The 18,190-nt window shown below is 40.5% G+C and overlaps 1 protein-coding gene across 11 annotated transcripts in view; it reads left to right on the forward strand.

Annotated features, from left to right (window-relative positions):
* dmxl2 (Dmx-like 2) overlaps positions 1-18,190 on the forward strand; it is a 38,067-nt gene that overhangs the window by 11,971 nt on the left and 7,906 nt on the right. For 5 of the 11 annotated variants that reach the window (XM_088640866.1, XM_088640871.1, XM_088640873.1 and 2 more), the window contains 24 exons: positions 1-703; positions 895-1,016; positions 1,189-1,278; positions 1,420-1,534; positions 1,748-1,867; positions 2,063-2,290; positions 2,498-4,195; positions 5,443-5,553; positions 6,263-6,432; positions 6,614-6,711; positions 7,134-7,299; positions 8,580-8,844; positions 9,277-10,379; positions 10,466-10,657; positions 11,064-11,140; positions 11,292-11,422; positions 11,937-12,185; positions 12,762-12,917; positions 13,236-13,310; positions 16,442-16,623; positions 17,088-17,221; positions 17,439-17,524; positions 17,690-17,891; positions 18,005-18,122. In XM_088640866.1, the coding sequence (XP_088496992.1) occupies positions 1-703; positions 895-1,016; positions 1,189-1,278; positions 1,420-1,534; positions 1,748-1,867; positions 2,063-2,290; positions 2,498-4,195; positions 5,443-5,553; positions 6,263-6,432; positions 6,614-6,711; positions 7,134-7,299; positions 8,580-8,844; positions 9,277-10,379; positions 10,466-10,657; positions 11,064-11,140; positions 11,292-11,422; positions 11,937-12,185; positions 12,762-12,917; positions 13,236-13,310; positions 16,442-16,623; positions 17,088-17,221; positions 17,439-17,524; positions 17,690-17,891; positions 18,005-18,122 (6,591 nt within the window). Of the gene's footprint in view, positions 704-894; positions 1,017-1,188; positions 1,279-1,419; positions 1,535-1,747; positions 1,868-2,062; positions 2,291-2,497; positions 4,196-5,442; positions 5,554-6,262; positions 6,433-6,613; positions 6,712-7,133; positions 7,300-8,579; positions 8,845-9,276; positions 10,380-10,465; positions 10,658-11,063; positions 11,141-11,291; positions 11,423-11,936; positions 12,186-12,761; positions 12,922-13,235; positions 13,311-13,902; positions 13,953-16,441; positions 16,624-17,087; positions 17,222-17,438; positions 17,525-17,689; positions 17,892-18,004; positions 18,123-18,190 lie in introns of all 11 variants that reach the window. The other 6 variants (XM_088640870.1, XM_088640867.1, XM_088640868.1 and 3 more) reach the window with 6 other exon arrangements.

An 18,190-nucleotide genomic window follows, 5' to 3' on the forward strand; every position in this document is an offset into this window, starting at 1 on the left:
GTCTCCTTTTCCTCTCGTATTCCTGTGGCTTTCCCCACTGGAGACGCAAATTCCCTTAGTAAAAACATCATGATGTATGCCTCTACCTTTGCCGAGAAGGATCCTGGTCATGCTGTGGAGCAGAAGACCCCAGTAAAGAGGATTCCTCAGAGTGCATCGGCTGCAGCTGGATTAGGCTCTGGGTTGGGCTACTCATTGGGAGCCATCGGTGGACCTGCAGTAATGATGGTATCAAAGCACATTGATGGCTCTCTGAACCAGTGGGCTGTGACGTTTGCAGAGAAGTCCGCTTTCTCGTCAGTGTTAACCGTCTCCCACAAATTCAGATACTGCGGGCATCGCTTCCACCTCAACGACCTGGCTTGTCACACGGTGCTTCCTTTGCTCCTGACATCCTCTCACCACAACGCTCTGTCCACGCCCCAGTGCGAGAATGAGTGGGACCTGGAGAAGGAGAAGCACATGCTGCAGACCGTCCAGCCCCTGAAAAGGTTCTCCAGGAAGCAGCTGAAAAACGCAGCCACTCGAACGTTCCACGACCCGAATGCCATCTACAGCGAGCTGATCCTGTGGCGCGTGGATCACATCGGGCCTCTGTCCTGCACGGGTGGCGTATCCGAGTTGGCTCGGATTAACTCTTTACATACCTCTGCCTTCTCTAATGTGGCCTGGCTTCCAACACTGGTGCCCAGCTCGGTGCTTGGTGAGTGAGGGTGTATTTATAACCATGGAAAGCTGCTGCTCATTGTGCTAGAATGCTAATTTTTATATGACTAAAATTTGTCATTATTTTGATTTGCACTGTGTTCACATTTCTTTGAATTTTTATTTGAAAACAACTACTTACCTTTCTCTCAAAACACATGTTTCTTCACTGTTTTCTCCTTATGTCAGGTACCTACTGCAATTCTGCAAGTGCTTGCTTTGTGGCTTCTGATGGCAAAAACCTTAGGCTCTACCAAGCCGTAGTGGATGCACGAAAACTTTTAGATGAGCTTTCAGATCCCGAGATATCTGTAAGTTGATGTACAGCACAGATAACTTGTTTATTAAATTTCCGTTGGTTTATGCATGATAATGAGTCTTGTTTGGAGGTTTGAAGAGAGAAACATGGGTGGGATGCCTTATATGCTCTGTTATTTAATTGCAGACTGATTAAAATGATTAATTCCCCGTCTTTTGTTATAGAAACTTGTTGGCGAAGTCTTTAATATTGTCAGCCAACAGTCCACGGCTCGGCCTGGTTGCATTATCGAACTTGATGTCATTACTAATCAGGTGAGCAAATGAAAACTTTTTTCTTATTTAAACAAGGTGGTATTTTGTCTAGTAAAAACTAATTTTGGAATATACGTATCTTACATGTTATGCTCATAAGTAAAGGTCATCTTTCCTAAAGTCATTTTCATTTTTCTTTAGTGTGGTTCAAATACACAGCTTCTTCATGTCTTTCAAGAGGACTTCATCTTGGGTTATAAACCACACAATGAAAATGATGAAATATTGGATCCATCGTGTTTTCCAGCAGCACCAGGTATTTTGCTGTCTTGATTGTTTTGTGATGAACTTTTCAAGTTTTTACAGTCTACTGTAAATCACAAAAAGTAAATCACAAAATATCATGTGGCAGAGTTATTTTACTATGCTATATCTACTGAAAAAACAAATGCAGCAGAGCACAAAATAACTAGATCTCTGATTTTAGTTTCATTGTTACCATGATCCTATTTTTTTATGTTTTAAACAGGATTCCATCCTCAACCTTTTTCAGAAAAGTTCTTTCTTGTGGTAATTGAGAAGGACAATAACAGAAATTCTGTTCTGCAGATGTGGCACCTTCATTTAAAATCTGTGCAAGCTTGTGTGGGCAAGTACCATGTTTCTTTTTTGTTTTTCTAATGTTCCAAGTTTGTAATAACTAATTCTGTTCAATGTTTCTTCTTTGCCTTTGTCTTCTTTGTCATATTCTAATTGCTGTTGGCAAAGGTAAAAATGGTTCAATTAAAATATTAAACGCATATACAGATGTTAAATAATGTGTGTTTTTTTTGTTGCTGTGTAGGTAAAACAATACCAGAACAGCCTTTTGAAAACCAGTTAACAGTACCAGGTCAGAATGATGCAGAATCCTCACCAGATACCTCCCCAGGACAAAGCCCCCTTCCCCGCTCATCATCAACAGCAAACCTGCAGTCTGCGAGCAAGCTCATCCTCAGCTCCAAACTGGTGTACAGCCAGCCTCTAGAGCTGCCTAGGGGTGTGGAAGTTATCCGGGCCACACCCTCAGCAGGTAATGTTTTTTTTTTTAATGGTAATTTATCTCTATCCAGTATGTTTAATTTGAAGATTAGAGACAAGGAAATCTAAATTAATGATCAGTTGAAAAAGTTAATATAAAGGTTTGTGAGGTTGAGGGATACTGCTGTTATTTTTATGCGAAGAGTGTATAACCTTTAAAAAAAACTTGGAGTGACTTTTTCTTTCTTTTAATTTAAAGGGCACTTGAGTTCCTCTTCAATTTACCCCGTCTGCTTGGCACCTTACTTAATTGTGACAACGTGCTCTGACAGCAAAGTGAGGTTTTGGCGGTGCAATGTGGACACAGATTGTACCTCTGGGGATCCCGAGGAAGGCCGTGTGTATCAATGGGAGCCCTGGTCTCTGATGAATGAGGAGGAAGACAGCGACAGTGCAGTGTGTGTTCAAGGGAGGCCTGTTGCTGTCAGCTGTTCTTACACTGGGCGATTAGCAGTGTCCTATAAGCAACTGGAGCAGAACAATGGCTGTGTCTCTAAAGATTTCTCAATGCATGTGTCTATTTTTGAATGCGAGTCAACTGGAGGGTCTGAATGGGTGCTTGAACAGACTATTCATCTGGATGATTTTGCAAAGGTTGGAAATGTGCTAGACCCCAGAGTCAGTGTTGATAGTAACTTGTTTGTGTACAGCAAGTCAGATTTATACCTTAATAAAGAAATTTCCTTGAGCCCAAATATAAAACATTTTGTTCATCTTGACTGGCTGTCCAAAGAAGATGGTTCTCATATACTGACAGTAGGAGTGGGATCCAACATTTTAATGTATGGACGCATCTCTGGGATTGTAAATGAGCAAACCAGCAGTAAAGATGGTGTAGCTGTCATTACTCTGCCTCTAGGTGGAAGCATTAAGCAAGGAATAAAATCCCGATGGGTTCTTTTGAGATCAGTGGACCTAGTATCTTCAGTGGATGGTACTCCTTCCCTACCTGTATCCCTGTCATGGGTGAGAGATGGTATACTTGTTGTTGGAATGGACTGCGAAATGCATGTTTATGCTCAGTGGAAGCAAGGCAAGAAACCCACTGGTGAAGCAGAGAATGAGAGCGTGTCATCTTCTGAGAACATTGCAAGCCAGGCTACAGCTACAGAAAGTGACACCAAAGCCAAGGCAAAGAAGCACAGCGTGTTTGAAGGAACTATGTGCATGGAGGATGCTTTCAGAGCCCCTGCTGTCACTCAGGATGGGGGTCTTTTTGAGGCTGCACATTCCCTATCACCCACTCTGCCTCAGTATCACCCCACACAGCTCCTGGAGCTCATGGATTTAGGCAAGGTCCGTAGAGCCAAAGCAATACTTTCCCATTTGGTGAAATGCATTGCTGGGGAGGTGGCGGTAGTGAAAGATGTAGAAGCAGGAGAGGGAGGAGCAAGGCGTCACCTCTCCAGGACCATCAGCGTCAGCGGGAGTACGGCAAAGGACATCATCATAGCTGGGAAAGAAGGCGGACGGGATTACACAGAAATCGACTCAATTCCTCCCTTGCCTTTGTACGCCTTGTTGGCTGCTGACTTGGACACCTCATACAAGGCTGTGGAGGAAATCGGGAAGGGGGTCAAGGGCTCAGAGGCGCAAACGCAGAAGTCGTCGGAAGACCAATATGCAAAACTGTTCCAGGTTCAGTCAGTTACGACTGATGATTTTGTCAGCTTTGCAACTGAAAAGAAGGAGAGTAAATCACGTGTTATTAATCTGTCACAGTACGGGCCTACTTACTTTGGTCCAGAACACGCCCAGGTGTTATCGAGTCACCTAATGCACTCCAGCTTACCTGGGCTTACTCGTCTTGAGCAGATGTTCCTAGTGGCACTAGCTGACACAGTGGCCACGACAAGCGCTGAAGTGAGTGGAGGAAGCACAGACAAACAATACACAGGCGAGTCAACAGTGTTTCAAACTTTATTTTATAAGGCGGGGACAAATGATGTCCTGATAACAGTAAAGGGAAATTTGTTGCAAAACAAAAATCAAAGGCAATCCATGCCATGGCTGTAGTTTAGGATGTTAATGTGTGATTGCTACAAAACATCCCAGTAATGCCCACACTGCTGCACTGAACCAACTGCGTTTTGATATTGGAGACATGGTATTTCCAAGTTGATAATGTTCATGTGTGGTGAGGAGCACATGATTATAATCCAAAGATATAATTCATTCTTAACTGTGGCGTAGTTTTCCATTTTTATTTGGCACCAAATCAAATGGGAGTTGCAAATGTTTTAGAGTCTCCAATGAATGGACGGCCTTTCGTTGTGTAGAATGCTTAGGCTATCCTGCTGGAGGAAATGTTGATTACTGTTCCTAAAACAATGCAGTAACCTTCTGATGCATTTACTTAGGTGAATTGTTTTACTTTCATGTCCCTTTTACAAAATGGCACCTTGGCTGTTTCCCTGTGACAGAAATTTTGGAAATTTACATAATAATTACTCAGTCTATTATTCCATACAGTATATACTAACTGTACTGTCAAAATGGAAGCATAAAGCTTCTTATCTGATGTCTCTTACCTTCAATTTAAAACATATTTAGTCTTTCCAGTATAATGTAGATCAGACCTTAACAGAGCGTTCCGGCACGTAAAGTAAGCATTACTGTGATCACAAAAGCAAGGTTCAAGGGTGCTTATTAAAATGGAACATGACTCTGATTGCTGGATGTAGTTGGTAATATTATAGGCTTTTGTAGGTGTTACTGCAAATATTAATGTTTTACACAAAATACTTTGTGTGGGGTATTAATAAATGTGGATCTTCCCTAGAGATTTAAATAGAACTCAGATCAGCTTCAGTAGAGCTTGTCAGCTAATATTACTTTGTTTTTTATGTGAAATTTCCATTAGATTTCCATCTAAATTATTCATTTCTTTTTAGTAGAAAGGTTAACTATCATCTGCACTGCAAAAGACTTTTGCTTTGCTTCTGATATCTGGTTTGCTAATCAGATTGAAAGCTAGACAGGCCTAAAGGGAAAGCCTAGCTGGACAGGCTCTGTAAAGAAAGCAAGAGATGAAAAAATACAGAATGGGGATGTTTAGATAGCCGGAGGCATGTTGACATTTGCTAGTTCATCCATCCTGTCACTGCTTTTTCTGACCTGTTTTTCTGTTCATGCTTTGTCCAGGAGGCGAGACGCTAGATGAGTGTGGTTTGAGGTATTTGCTGGCTATGCGTTTGCACACCTGTTTGCTGACGTCTCTTCCTCCATTGTATCGTATGCAGCTGCTGCACCAAGGTATAACCTGCCACATCTATGTGTCTGTTACCATTTAGTTTTCAGTTTCATGGGAAATGTGGGCATATACTTTAGGCAAAGGCTTAAAAGGAATATTTTTATACAGTATTTTAGATCTTTCATGCTAATTTTTATTAAAAAATAAAAGTTGAAATGAAAGCTGAAGTTGAAATAAAGGGAGTTTATTAAAGACGTTGGGGAGGAAGGTTAGATCCTAAACTTGCACACTTCTCCTTGCCTACATACATATACAGTATGGGTCTCACACCAAGGACTTTCCTTTGTGTAGCTCTAATATCCCTCAGCCTCACCATCTATATCCTTACAGCAACTCCATAGCTCAATCTTCACAATAGTGAGCAGGTTTCTATCACATTCATTAGGATCTAACTGATCTACTGAAATAGTAGTTTGTTGCAGTTACAGTCTCATTTACCAGAATGCATTTAATTGATGTCAATTTTTCTCAATAAAATAAAGGATTAATGTAATAAGGAATTACAGTCCTCTTATTATTGTATATGCTCCTTTTAATGATCCAAGTTTACATAATCTATACCTATTTACAATTTGTAGAAGTACAGGAAGTTTAACTTATTAGCTCATTTATTTTTTGTCTGTAGCCTAGCTTTACACACTCCTGGTCTGTACGTGAGTCTGACCCCTGTAAACTGTTTCCATGAGCTAATGCCATGACATACTGTTCCAGGTCTCTCCACTTGCCACTTTGCTTGGGCTTTTCACTCCGAGGCAGAAGAGGAGCTTCTGAACATGATCCCAGCGATGCAACGAGGGGACCCGCAGTGGTCCGAGCTAAGAGCCGTAGGAGTGGGCTGGTGGGTCAGGAACATCAACACTCTCAGGAGGATGGTGGAAAAGGTACTGATTTCCACATATGCTGAACCACCTTGATTTAATAAGCAGAGCTACCTTGTTTTATTATCCATTACCAATGTTTCCAACTTCGTCGTGAGTTTGTCTTGTGGTCAACTGCAGATATTTGACTATATGCATGAAGCGGTTTGGAGTGTTCTCATGATTTGTTTTTTTTTGGTTCCAGGTTGGGAAAGCTGCTTTTCAAAAGAATAATGATCCATTGGATGCTGCCTTGTTTTACCTCGCCATGAAGAAAAAAGCTGTTCTTTGGGGGCTGTTTAGGTAATAACACAAGCCACTTACTCAAGTATTAAATTTAATAGTATTAAATTTAATACTATTATTAAATAGTTAATACTCAAGTATAAGTCAACGCAAGTTTTAGATGGTATGTTGGGGTGATGGTATATGTTGCCTCAATTCTCTTGAGTTCTGGGTTTGATTACAGGCTGGGGTACTGTGTGGAGTTTGCATGTTCATGTGGGTATTCTTTGGGTGTATTGATTTCCTCTTGCCTTTGAGGCCTGTGCTGGCTAGGTCAATTAAATTCAAATTTTCCTCAGTATTCTCTGTATTAGTACAACATCTCACTGTTTTATGAGCAAAAGGAAGGCTTTTACAGCCAAAACTTTTGTGTAATGTGCATAGATTGAGAAGTGGAGTGCGAACACTTTCTTTTGCACATTGGTATTCTTGATTGGCAGGTCCCAGCATGATGAGAGGATGACCCAGTTCTTCAGTCACAACTTCAGTGAAGACAGGTGGCGCAAAGCAGCATTAAAGAATGCCTTTTCCCTCCTGGGAAAGCAGCGGTTTGAGCAGTCTGCAGCCTTCTTCTTACTGGCGGGTTCACTGAAAGATGCCATTGAGGTTCAGAGATTTAATTTTTTAATAAGTGAAATGAGTTTGCTTCAGAAAAATTATATTTAGAATTCTAAAAGGTGTATATGAAATATTAAGGCCTGCATAAATAATGAACAAAAATAAGTAATATGGGGAGGAAAATATAACTAACTAAAGCTTGTTTTCTTAAAAGAACTCTACTTGGACCAAATGACACAGCTGTGATATCTTTACATTGTTTGTAGATTCATAGGAAGAGAGGCAAGCCTAGCTGCATTTTAGAGTTGTGACATTTAACAAAATGACACTTAAAAACTACTGAGTGAAAAGGTGAATTTTCTGAATATGATGATTGAGCTTTATAAATCATAGCTTTGTTTCATGTCCTGTCAGATTGTACAGCTTGTCCACCTCAGGCATTCACACCAAAACTGTTTTTCTGAATGCAACTTGTTAATCGGGAGTCTGTTAGATCTAGAAACTGTACATTTGAGTATAAATAGCACTATTACCTAGTGGGTACTTGGCCGACACCTTTATCCAAGCCAGCTCGTACTGTAAGTGTGGCAGTTAGCAAAACACTAATAATTAAATGTCTGCCATCTGTACTGGCTGACGAAGGCTGATATCCAGGAATAAAGGCACACAAAATGAAATGTGTTGCTCACAATGCAGCTTAATGACCAGAGTTTTTATGTTGATTTGAAAATTATAATGTGCCATGGTAATGTTCTTTATGCTAAACATTACATGGAAAACTAGCTTGTGATTTGTTTTAGGAAAAAAAAACGTGCCTGACCATGAAGAAAATAAATGGTGTGATTGTCTCTCTGTGGTTTTGATCACTTTTCTTATATAACCCTGAGATTTGTGTTTCTTGGGAGTAGATGTAGTCTAAACTATTCAGATAAGTCAACGCAAGTACTAAGAAAATCACACATTTAGTTTACCTTGAGAAGAATGTTTATCACTACTTATAGTCTAAACAACAAGATAAGACATACATCCATGTTAAATTCAGTCTTGTGCCTCTCTGTTTGAAGTTTTTGCAATAAAACAGTTACTGTATATACTTTGGACTAAATCTGTTAGTGTTTTATTTACTATGTTCTTATGTAGTAATGTGCTAAGTTTTTACAGGATACTATTGGTTATTATAGAGTCGGTTTTTGTAGAAGCAGAAGCAGTTCTGTAGTAATTCTTTATATGGGGTGAATTTTACAGCTATCCAAGTTTACACATTTTTTTAAAAAGTAAAATTTTTGTGGCATAAATGTTCACATGACTCTTATTTTGGACTTTCATAGGTGTGCCTTGAGAAAATGGACGATATCCAGTTAGCCATGATTGTTGCTCGGCTTTATGAGTCTGACTATGAAACCTCCTCTACTTGCACGGGCGTTCTTTATGAACGAGTTCTGGGATGTATGAAAGATGGAACAGGCTTCTCTTGCACTAAGTTACACCCAGATCCTTTTCTGCGGAGCATCTCATACTGGATAACAAAAGACTATACAAAGGCTCTGGATACACTTTTAGAACAGATACCAAAGGAAGATGATGAAAATCCAGGTAATTTGATTTGGTGGTTTTACTTAAGACAATATTGTGGTATATGTAAACTTTATGATTCATTTGTCTGTAGATAAATGTTTTTGCTTCTTGTTCCTGGGAAGACAAAAATTGCTCTTTGAGTTATCTGGACAAAGTGAAAGAAAAGGTTGGTATCTGTAGATTCCTCAAGGTACAGTTTGAAAGGCATTATGTGTCGATAAGAAAACTCGGTTGATATAGTCTTTGCAGAAATGTAGCGAAAATTAAAAATCACTAATTTGTGGTTGACTAAAAGTCTTCATGCATGTTTTTGAAGCCGTTATCCTGGCTTCTTTCAAGAATTGGCTGTTGAGATTCTTGGATCAAATAGCTAGCTATTACCTAACAGGCTAGATAAGTTGAAAGTCCTGCTTTTGTTTGTAACCATTCTTGTTCTTGATATTTTTCCAGATGTGATGGTGAAATCTTGCAATCCTGTTGTCTTCAGCTTCTATAACTATTTACGAACACATCCTCTGCTGATCCGAAGACACTTTGCCTCTCCAGACAGCACGTTAGCTACTTTAGGCCTCACAGCTGAAAAGAGCAATGCAGATGAGATCAATCTCATCGAGCGAAAGTTATTCTTCACCACTGCTAATGCCCACTTCAAAGTCGGTTGTCCAGTTTTAGCCCTCGAGGTGCTCTCCAAAATACCAAAAGTTACCAAGAAGTCCACTTCCTCCTTGAGCAAGGAGTCATCAGTGATTAATGCGAGGTCATCTCAGCCGCAGGAAAATGGAGGAAGAACTAGTGATGTGGACTGGTCAGTGTCAGACATGTCCTCCGCGGGTTTGGCGTGTGGGAGTAGTGGTGATACCGCCACAGTAATTGACTGGAGCCAGCCGGTGATGACCCTGGAAGACGAGGGCTTGCAGCTGGACTGGGGAGATGACAAAGACGAGGATGAAGAGGAGGAGGAGGATGGTGGTTTAACAATGAAAGCGTCTAAATCAGATGAAAAGGTTGCACTGCCAAAAGAGCAGCTGAGCTCGGGAACAGTGAAACCTCAGGGTCTTAAGAGAGGGGACTCCGGGGCTGCGGACTCGGAGGTGGATGTCATCGCCGAGCAGCTGAAATTCAGAGCATGCTTAAAGATTCTGATGACTGAGCTCCGCACACTGGCTACGGGGTATGAGGTGGATGGAGGCAAGCTGCGGTTCCAGCTCTACAACTGGTTAGAAAAAGAAATAGGCGCCATGCATCAGATCTGTAACTACAAGGTCAAGGGCAAGGAAGCTTCAGCCGAACTAGAGAAATGGAAAGACAGCGATTCACTGGATCAGGACGGTGCTCTAGACAAGACTGATGCGGGGGCCTATGAACGGCACCAGCTGGAGCGTCGTAGGTTGCAGGCCAAACAGCAGCACGCCGAAAGGCGCAAGGGCTGGCTGAGGAAAAACCAAGCACTGCTGCGAGTGTTTCTGAGCTACTGCAGCCTGCACGGTGCACAGGGAGGGGGAGTTGCATCTGTAAGAATGGAACTCATATTTCTGCTCCAGGAGTCACAGCAGGTCAGCTCTTTAAGCTTTTAGAATTGAACTGAACCTTTTTAGAATTTTGTATACCATGCCTCATTCCCTTTTCTTTCTTATTGCAGGAAACTACAGTAAAACAGCTTCAGTCCCCTCTTCCGTTGCCAACAACGCTGCCTTTGCTCTCTGCAAGCATTGCTCTTACCAAGACTGTCATAGCAAACCCAGTTTTGCACCTGTGTAACCATATTCACGACATTCTGTATACAATAGTGCAGATGGACTCTCCACCACATCCTGATTTTCACGATGTAAGGGTAAGAACTGGTGACTCCAGAAAATGCAAATGTTAGTCCTGAAATTCACAAAAGCACCACAGATTCTAGAATCAGCTGTGTAATGAAGCATATGACAGCAGATGTGTCATGTAAAATAAGCCAGATTGAATAATAAAGCAGGTGGATAAATGTTGCTTGTGTATATTAGTACAGTATGTAATATTTATTTCTCCACCTGAAGTCTTGTGTCTCTGTCGTGTTTTTATTGAGATATATATATGGTATGAAACATGGCACCTTCATGATTTGTTTTCTGTAAAACTAAGTATAGTCGATATAACTTGTTTTTGTACAGAGTATCTTGAATATTGTAGAAGCAGCTTTAGTGTGTTGAATAACATGCTTCACTTCTGCTATTAATGGTGTCGGTTGGTTTGTCCTGCAGGTTTACTTATTGCACACGCTGGCAGCTTCCCTTTCTGCATGCATCTACCAAGCCCTGTGTGACAGTCACAGCTACAGGTACAGGTTGTATTGGGCAGCTAATTTGTGATATATAGAGAGATCTCATGCCTACATACAGTATATGAAAAACCAAGCTAAACATTTAAGAAAAAATATGCATTTATCTTTCTGTGTAACTCCACGTTTTTCCAATCTTCTTCCAATTAAGCAGCCAGACGGAAGCAAATCAGTTCACAGGAATGGTTTATCAGGGCCTGCTGTTAAGTGAAAGACGAAGATTACGCACTGAGAGCATCGAGGAGCATGCAACGCCAAGCTCACTTCCTGCCCAGTGGCCAGGTTTGGAATTTGGCCAGCTTCTTGCTTTTCTGAGTTTTTCCTATTCTTTTTCAAGCATTTATCCCAACTTCACTGCAGCTGCTTCCTCTTTATTTTCCATTCTTGCTTTGGAAGTAGAGCCTGTTAATTTGCTCTTTGCACGAATCATGATCATCTCCTTCATGTCTGTCTTCATACTAACTTATAAGAGGAGGCAGGCACATCCTTGAAAACCTGTTCCATTTTCCAAGTATTCAAAGATTTTGCATTTTCTACAATCCACTTTGACAGAACAGATGGTGTACTGTGTGAATGCTTTTGTAAGCATACAGTGTGAAGAACAGAAACGAGCAGAGCACAGTACTGAGATACTGTGCTTGTTACAGTACATTACATTAATTGCATAATTCCGTGGAAAAACTAACTTGAATAAAAAATCTGTGACCTATCTTGGGGCACATTCCCAAAGATATCTTATGTGGGCCATAGTCAGCGAGGTGCATTGCTCTGATGTAGTCCTGTTGTCTCCATGCAGGTGTGACCTCGCTCATTAATCTGCTCGCCTCTGCCCAGGATGAGGACCAGCCTAAGCTGAACATCATGTTGTGTGAGGCCGTCGTGGCTGTTTATCTCAGTTTGCTGATCCATGGCCTAGCCACCCACTCTAGCAACGAGCTGTTTCGGCTCGCTGCACATCCCCTGAACAGCCGCATGTGGGCTGCTGTGTTTGGAGGAGGTGCAAAACTAATCGTGAAGATGAAGAGACCCTCAGAGACTGCACCAGGTATGAGCATTATTTCAGTGCTGTCAGCGGGTGCATTCAGTGATCCCTGTATACTGTGTACATCTGTGACTTTTGCCTAACAGCAGAACAGTGGTATAGTAAGATAATCCTTATGGAGCTCAGTTTGATTTTATAACCAGGAGAATATTTCAGTAAAATTTGCTCTGAACTAAATGAAGTAGTAAACACGTTCACGTGCCTGTAGAATGACCATACATATATGACAATCGAAGAAGAATAAAATAAAGCTCGTTAATTATAGCAGGAAATACAATTATATCACTAATCACATGTAAAATGATTTCCCAATAAGAGAAAAGCAAGTTCAATCAAGTTTCTTTTATCTACTTTGAAAGTTTAGAAGAATCTGGCAAAATTCATCACGTGAAATATTCAGGAATGAAATGTATATGACTATGAATAATGTGTTAATAGCAACAGCTGAAAGAGAATATTAATATGTAACAGTGTTTATGCACCCAATGCAAGTATGCTTTGCATACAGTATGTGCCTTACTGTGTTGCTTGTTATGGTGAATTATTTAATGCCACCATAACATTGTTTACTTTTGACAGCTGTGTTAGATGGAGATAAAACAGAAAGCTTGTATATAGTAGGAACTGAACAGAGTAGACCAGCACATACTGAGCAGCAATCTGCATTCCGAATCACTCTGTCTACTACTTTGAGTGCCACTGAACTTAAAGGAGACATGTCACCTCCATCAAATTGTGAGTAAAGTTAGTTGGTTGCGGTGCTGTGCCAAGCTCCTCTAATTTTCCTTTATTTTTTTTACCTTATTTTCTACCTAAATGCTGAATTATTTTCAGCTTATGCCAAATGTAATTTGTTTTGCATACAAAATCAGTTTGATTTTTTAACTTGTTAGGAAACAGTGTTTCCTTAAAAAAACTACCAATCATTTTGTAAATCAGGTTGGAATGATGTGCATGTGTTTTGCAGTGTGGGGTGGATTTGCAGAGCAACGTAGTGTTTGAAATGCTGTTAAAATAATGTTACTTAAACATGCTTGTCTATCAACAATGCAGCCAATGCTGATAACATTTACATGGATTCTGAATCCAAAGGAGACCAGAGTTCAGATTGTAATGATACTGATGCAGGTATAAATTTTACATTACTTTGTGTTTTTATCTTTCAGCTGTATTTATGTAGCTCAGTGTTGCAGAAATAAACTATCCCTTCTTTAAACCAGAGCTGTTCAGACAAAAATGCATCCATTGTCATGAGACATTCTGAGCTAAATGGCACTGGTAGTCATAAATGTCCACACAAACTGTGAAAACTGTTGAAATGGAACTTTGTGTCATTTCTGTCCTTACATTGTGAAATTACTTGAAATATCTATAAAAAGCCTTGGAGTCATAATTCGCTACAGAAGTATCAAGTCTGTTCATTTTAGTCAAAATATTGTATGATTTTTTAACTTTTTTTTAACTTTTCTTTCCCTTGAAATTGTCCTTGATTCTGACCTTTCCTACAGATGAGAACATATGGCACTAAATAAAATAATTCTCTTAACTGTATTCATCTGTATACAGCACCTTCAGAAAGTATTCACCCCCCTTGGATGTTTTTCAGAATTTGTTGCAAACTCAGATAGAAATGCATTTATGTGGGATTTTTTGTCACTGATCTACACAAACTGCTCTGTAAAGGAAAGATTATGTAACCACCCAAACACTTCCAGGCAAGAAGGAGTAGACGTTTCCAAGAACCCATTAACCAACCTGACAGAACTACAGGTTTGTATGGCTGCGATGGCAGATGTTGTTCAAGGACAGCAGTCGCTACACAGATTTAGTCTCTATGGGAAAGTGGCTAGACAGAAGTAAATAGCACTTCTAGAGAAGAAGGGAGGTGGCAGAACCTGAGACCATGTGACAATAGATTCTCTGTTCTGATGAAATAAAAATTGAACTCTTTGGCTTGAAAGCAAAGCACTGTGCTCAACACTTGTCTAACAGATGCTTCACTACCATGATCACCGTCATCATCTTGTGAAGGTGCTTTTCAGGGGCTTAGACTGGGGCACTTGTCAGGATAGAGGGAACAATGAATGGAGCCAAGGACAGGGACAACCTGCTTCAGTCAGCAAAAGACTGGGGACTGGGGAGAATATTCACATTACAACAGGACAATGACCCTAAAGTCACACGGGAGTGGCTTTGGAACAAGGCGAATGTCCTTGAGTGACCCAGCCAATGCCTAGATTTCAATCCCGTTGCCAATTTGCGAAAGGACTTTTAAGACTGTAGTTCCATCCAACTTGTCAGAGCTTGAGCAAATCTGCATGAATGGGTGTAAATCCCCCAATCCAAATGTGCAAAGCTGATAGAAACACACCCAAGAAGACTCAAAGCTGTAATTCCTACAAAAGGTGCTTCTACAAAACTGACTCAGGGCAGTGAATATTTCAGTAAATTAATATATGGCCAGTATCATTCTTGTTAAGGGGGCATGGTGGTGCAGCGGTTGCAGTTGCTGCCTTGAAGCTCTGGAGCCCTGGGCTCAGTTCCGGAGCTGGACTGCTATCTCGTGGAGTTCGTACGTTCTCCGCATGCTCACATTGGTTTCCTCCAGGTTCTCCCGTCTCCTCCCACAGTCCAGAAACATAGTGGTACAGTAGGTTAATTGGCTTGTACGAAGATTGGCCCAGGCGTGAGTGTGCGTCTGCCCTGCGTGGGGCTGGCATCCTGTCTAAACTGTGCCCTGCCTTGCACCCACTGATGGTTGGGATAGGCTCCCGCTCCCATGTAACTAAATTGGAAGAAGGGCAGAAAGCGGGTGGGTAAATTCTTGTTGGATGCTAAAAATATTTTCCCCTTTAAACTGTTGTATATGTTGTGTGAATTAAATTCATCTTCATGTGCTACAAATTCAGGTTGTAATACAGTACATATGGGACTGGAAACTTTCTGAAGGCACTGTAACTTATTGGTCATCTCAGAGTGATTTTCCTCCAAATGGACGATTTGAATGGTTTACAGCTGTCAAACCTAATTTTGTAAGCTGGTGGAAAAATAAATGTAAGCACTACTAAAGTTTTCAAGAGCAAACAATAGCATGCAGTGCTAGATAGCAAGATGTCAGTATTTGAACTATTTTATCATATGCATATTCTAAATTGGCTGTGTTTTCTGTAACATCTTGGACTTAAATATTTTTTTGATCTGCTGTTTGTCTTCAACCTTTGCATGTGGTGATAAATTGATTTTATATTTCCTGGGCATATGTTAGTTTATCTGGGCAGAACTAAATACTGTAAACATTAGGATGTTCCTCGTTGTGGGTGCAAATTGTTTGCAAAACTGTTCTATCGAGTGTGTAGTACTTTTATACTGGGTTATATTGCAATATATTAAGCATAATGGGTTGGAGTAATATTTTCCAGTTGTTTATTTTTAATAATTTTAAAATCAATGTCTAATTAGCAAAAAAACATAGACATTATATTAGGTCATAATTGTTATCCTCAGTGATTCCTAAAATATTTTGCTTCACCCAGATAATGTACAGGGTCTGTAAATACATATGTGTAGGGCGTCTTTTATGTGAACTTCTTGTAATACACTGTACAATTTTATAGATATGTTATTTACATTTTAACTGTTTTATCTGTTTGCATTCATGATATCTAGCAGTTTTCTCTATAAATATAATTAAATGGGGTACAAGTCATTGGTGGTGCTTTTAGTATTTATCATTGAATTTATTTTATAGGGTTTAATTCATCTGTACAGTACAATAGCTGGAAGCCTTTGTTGTTTTCTCATGCATACCAAAGAGGGCTAAATAATTAAAGTTGGTAAAGTAAATTAATAATAAATACAAGACAATTCAGTCGTAGAACTTCATTTGAAGGTATAACAAAACAATTAAAGAAGATCAAGAATGAGACATTTAAATGATTAACAGAAAATAAGTGATTTGTTTTGCGGTTGTTATCTTTGCACGTTAATTTAATCAGTGTTAAAGATAAAAACTAATGTATTAGGGGGCAGATGTGCGTGAAGGGATGGGAAATATGCCATTTAATTAGTCACTTGAGTGGTCTTTAATTTTCCTGGTTAAAAGTGTGACATTCTCATCGGTGCTTTTGTTGGATGCGGATGAGAGATGCTGAATTAATTCTTATTCTCTTTAGAAATACCAGCATTGCAGGTGCTCATGAGACGTGACTGATACATAGACTGCTTTCTCTGTTTCCCCCCTCTCTCTCTGTGTGATGTAGCTCCTCCTGCCCCTGCAGAAGAGATAGACAAGCATCGCCGCCGGTTCAACATGAGGATGCTGGTGCCTAGCAGGCCATCCAAAGAGACAGTGACACCTCCTCCAGTCCCCACAGAGAGGCCAACGTACAAGGAGAAGTTCATTCCTCCGGAGCTTAGCATGTGGGATTATTTTGTGGCCAAAGTAGGGGTTACAACTTTAGCTCTTTATTTTAAATAATAGTTACAAGCACGCATGCATCTATCCATTTTCTAACAATGCCAACAGGCGCAAGGCAGGATACACCAATCCATCAACGGGCAGACCCAGGCATAGACACACTCGCACCACTGCCAATATTCCCATAAGCCAGTTAACCTACCCGTATGTCAGTGGACTGTGAGAGGTAACTGGGCCACCTGGCAGAAACCCACACAAATGGGGAGAACATAAAAATTCCACTCAGATAGCACCCCAGGTCCAGAATTGAACAAAGGGGCCCAGGTGCTGCACATCAGCAGTGCTAATCACTGTGCTACAGTGCCACCCACAAGTATAAATATTTGATGCAATTTAAATGTCACTCATTAACTTTTATTCCTTTAAACATACCTCCTCTGTGAATGTGTTTAGTAACAGGACCTATGAAATGTTATCCTTTTTTGCAGCCCTTCCTCCCATTGTCGGAGAGTGGCGCCCTGTACGATTCTGATGAGAGCATTCCAAGTGACGATGAGGATGATGACGATGCATTCCTTTCTGACACTCAGATGACGGAGCATTCTGACCCAAACTCTTACAGGTCTGCTACCTGTTTTTTTCTGTTCAAGACTGCATATGTACAGTATATATACAGAAAGGCTACACTGACAACTTCTGTTTTCAGAACTGTTCCTCTTTTCATCTATTCCAAAACTTTATTATTAGTGAAGCAGTTCAAGATAGAAAGGATAGATTTTATTGTGATTATTAACTCTGCCATATTTGATGTAATGCATGCATTTATTTCTTTCCTGCAGCTGGGCACTAATGCGATTAGCCATGGTTAAGTTAGCTCTGCACAATATCAGGACGTTCTTTCCTGTGGCCGGACTGGAATTTGCAGGTACACAAATATGTACAGTAGTTTTCATGATAGGCATCTTCCTATTGCCTTTCTATTAAATTGATTTGTTGTATTGATTGCCCCTGGAGGTTGTTTTTTCTCATGTTGTAGTGCTTCAAGAGATGTTCAACCCTTAATTAATGTGTTGCATGTCACTCTTTTAAGACTTACCTGTCAACTCACCTTTGTGTAATGCGGTCATGAAAACATTGGAAAACTGGGAGCAGGTTCTGGTGGAAAAAATGAACAAGTTTGAGGGTCCTCCACCAAATTACATCAACACCTACCCCAGTGACCTTACTGCAGGAGGGGGGCCAGCCATACTGAGACACAAAGCCATGCTGGAGCCAGAGAACACTCCCTTCAAGTAAGCACCATTGCAATGAATTGCATTCGCTTCACCTTCAAGGCTTTCAGGCTCTCACAGAGAGAAGTGTAATTTTATTTCCCCATGTAAAGCTTTTCATATTGCTTTCTCAGGGCCAAACATCACCTGGCATTTCCTGTTAAACGGCTGTGGCATTTTCTGGTGAAGCAAGAGGTCCTGCAGGAGACACTGATTCGCTACATCTTCACCAAGAAGAGGAAGCAGAGTGAGGTAAATGTGGGAAGAGCAGAGCCTTTCTGTTGTTTCCAGCTTTCTGCCTGTTCTCCCATTCAGGCAAC

The sequence above is a fragment of the Lepisosteus platostomus genome, chromosome 7 (genome assembly GCF_059453375.1).
Source record: "Lepisosteus platostomus isolate fLepPlt1 chromosome 7, fLepPlt1.hap1, whole genome shotgun sequence".
NCBI classification, from domain to species: domain Eukaryota; kingdom Metazoa; phylum Chordata; class Actinopteri; order Semionotiformes; family Lepisosteidae; genus Lepisosteus; species Lepisosteus platostomus.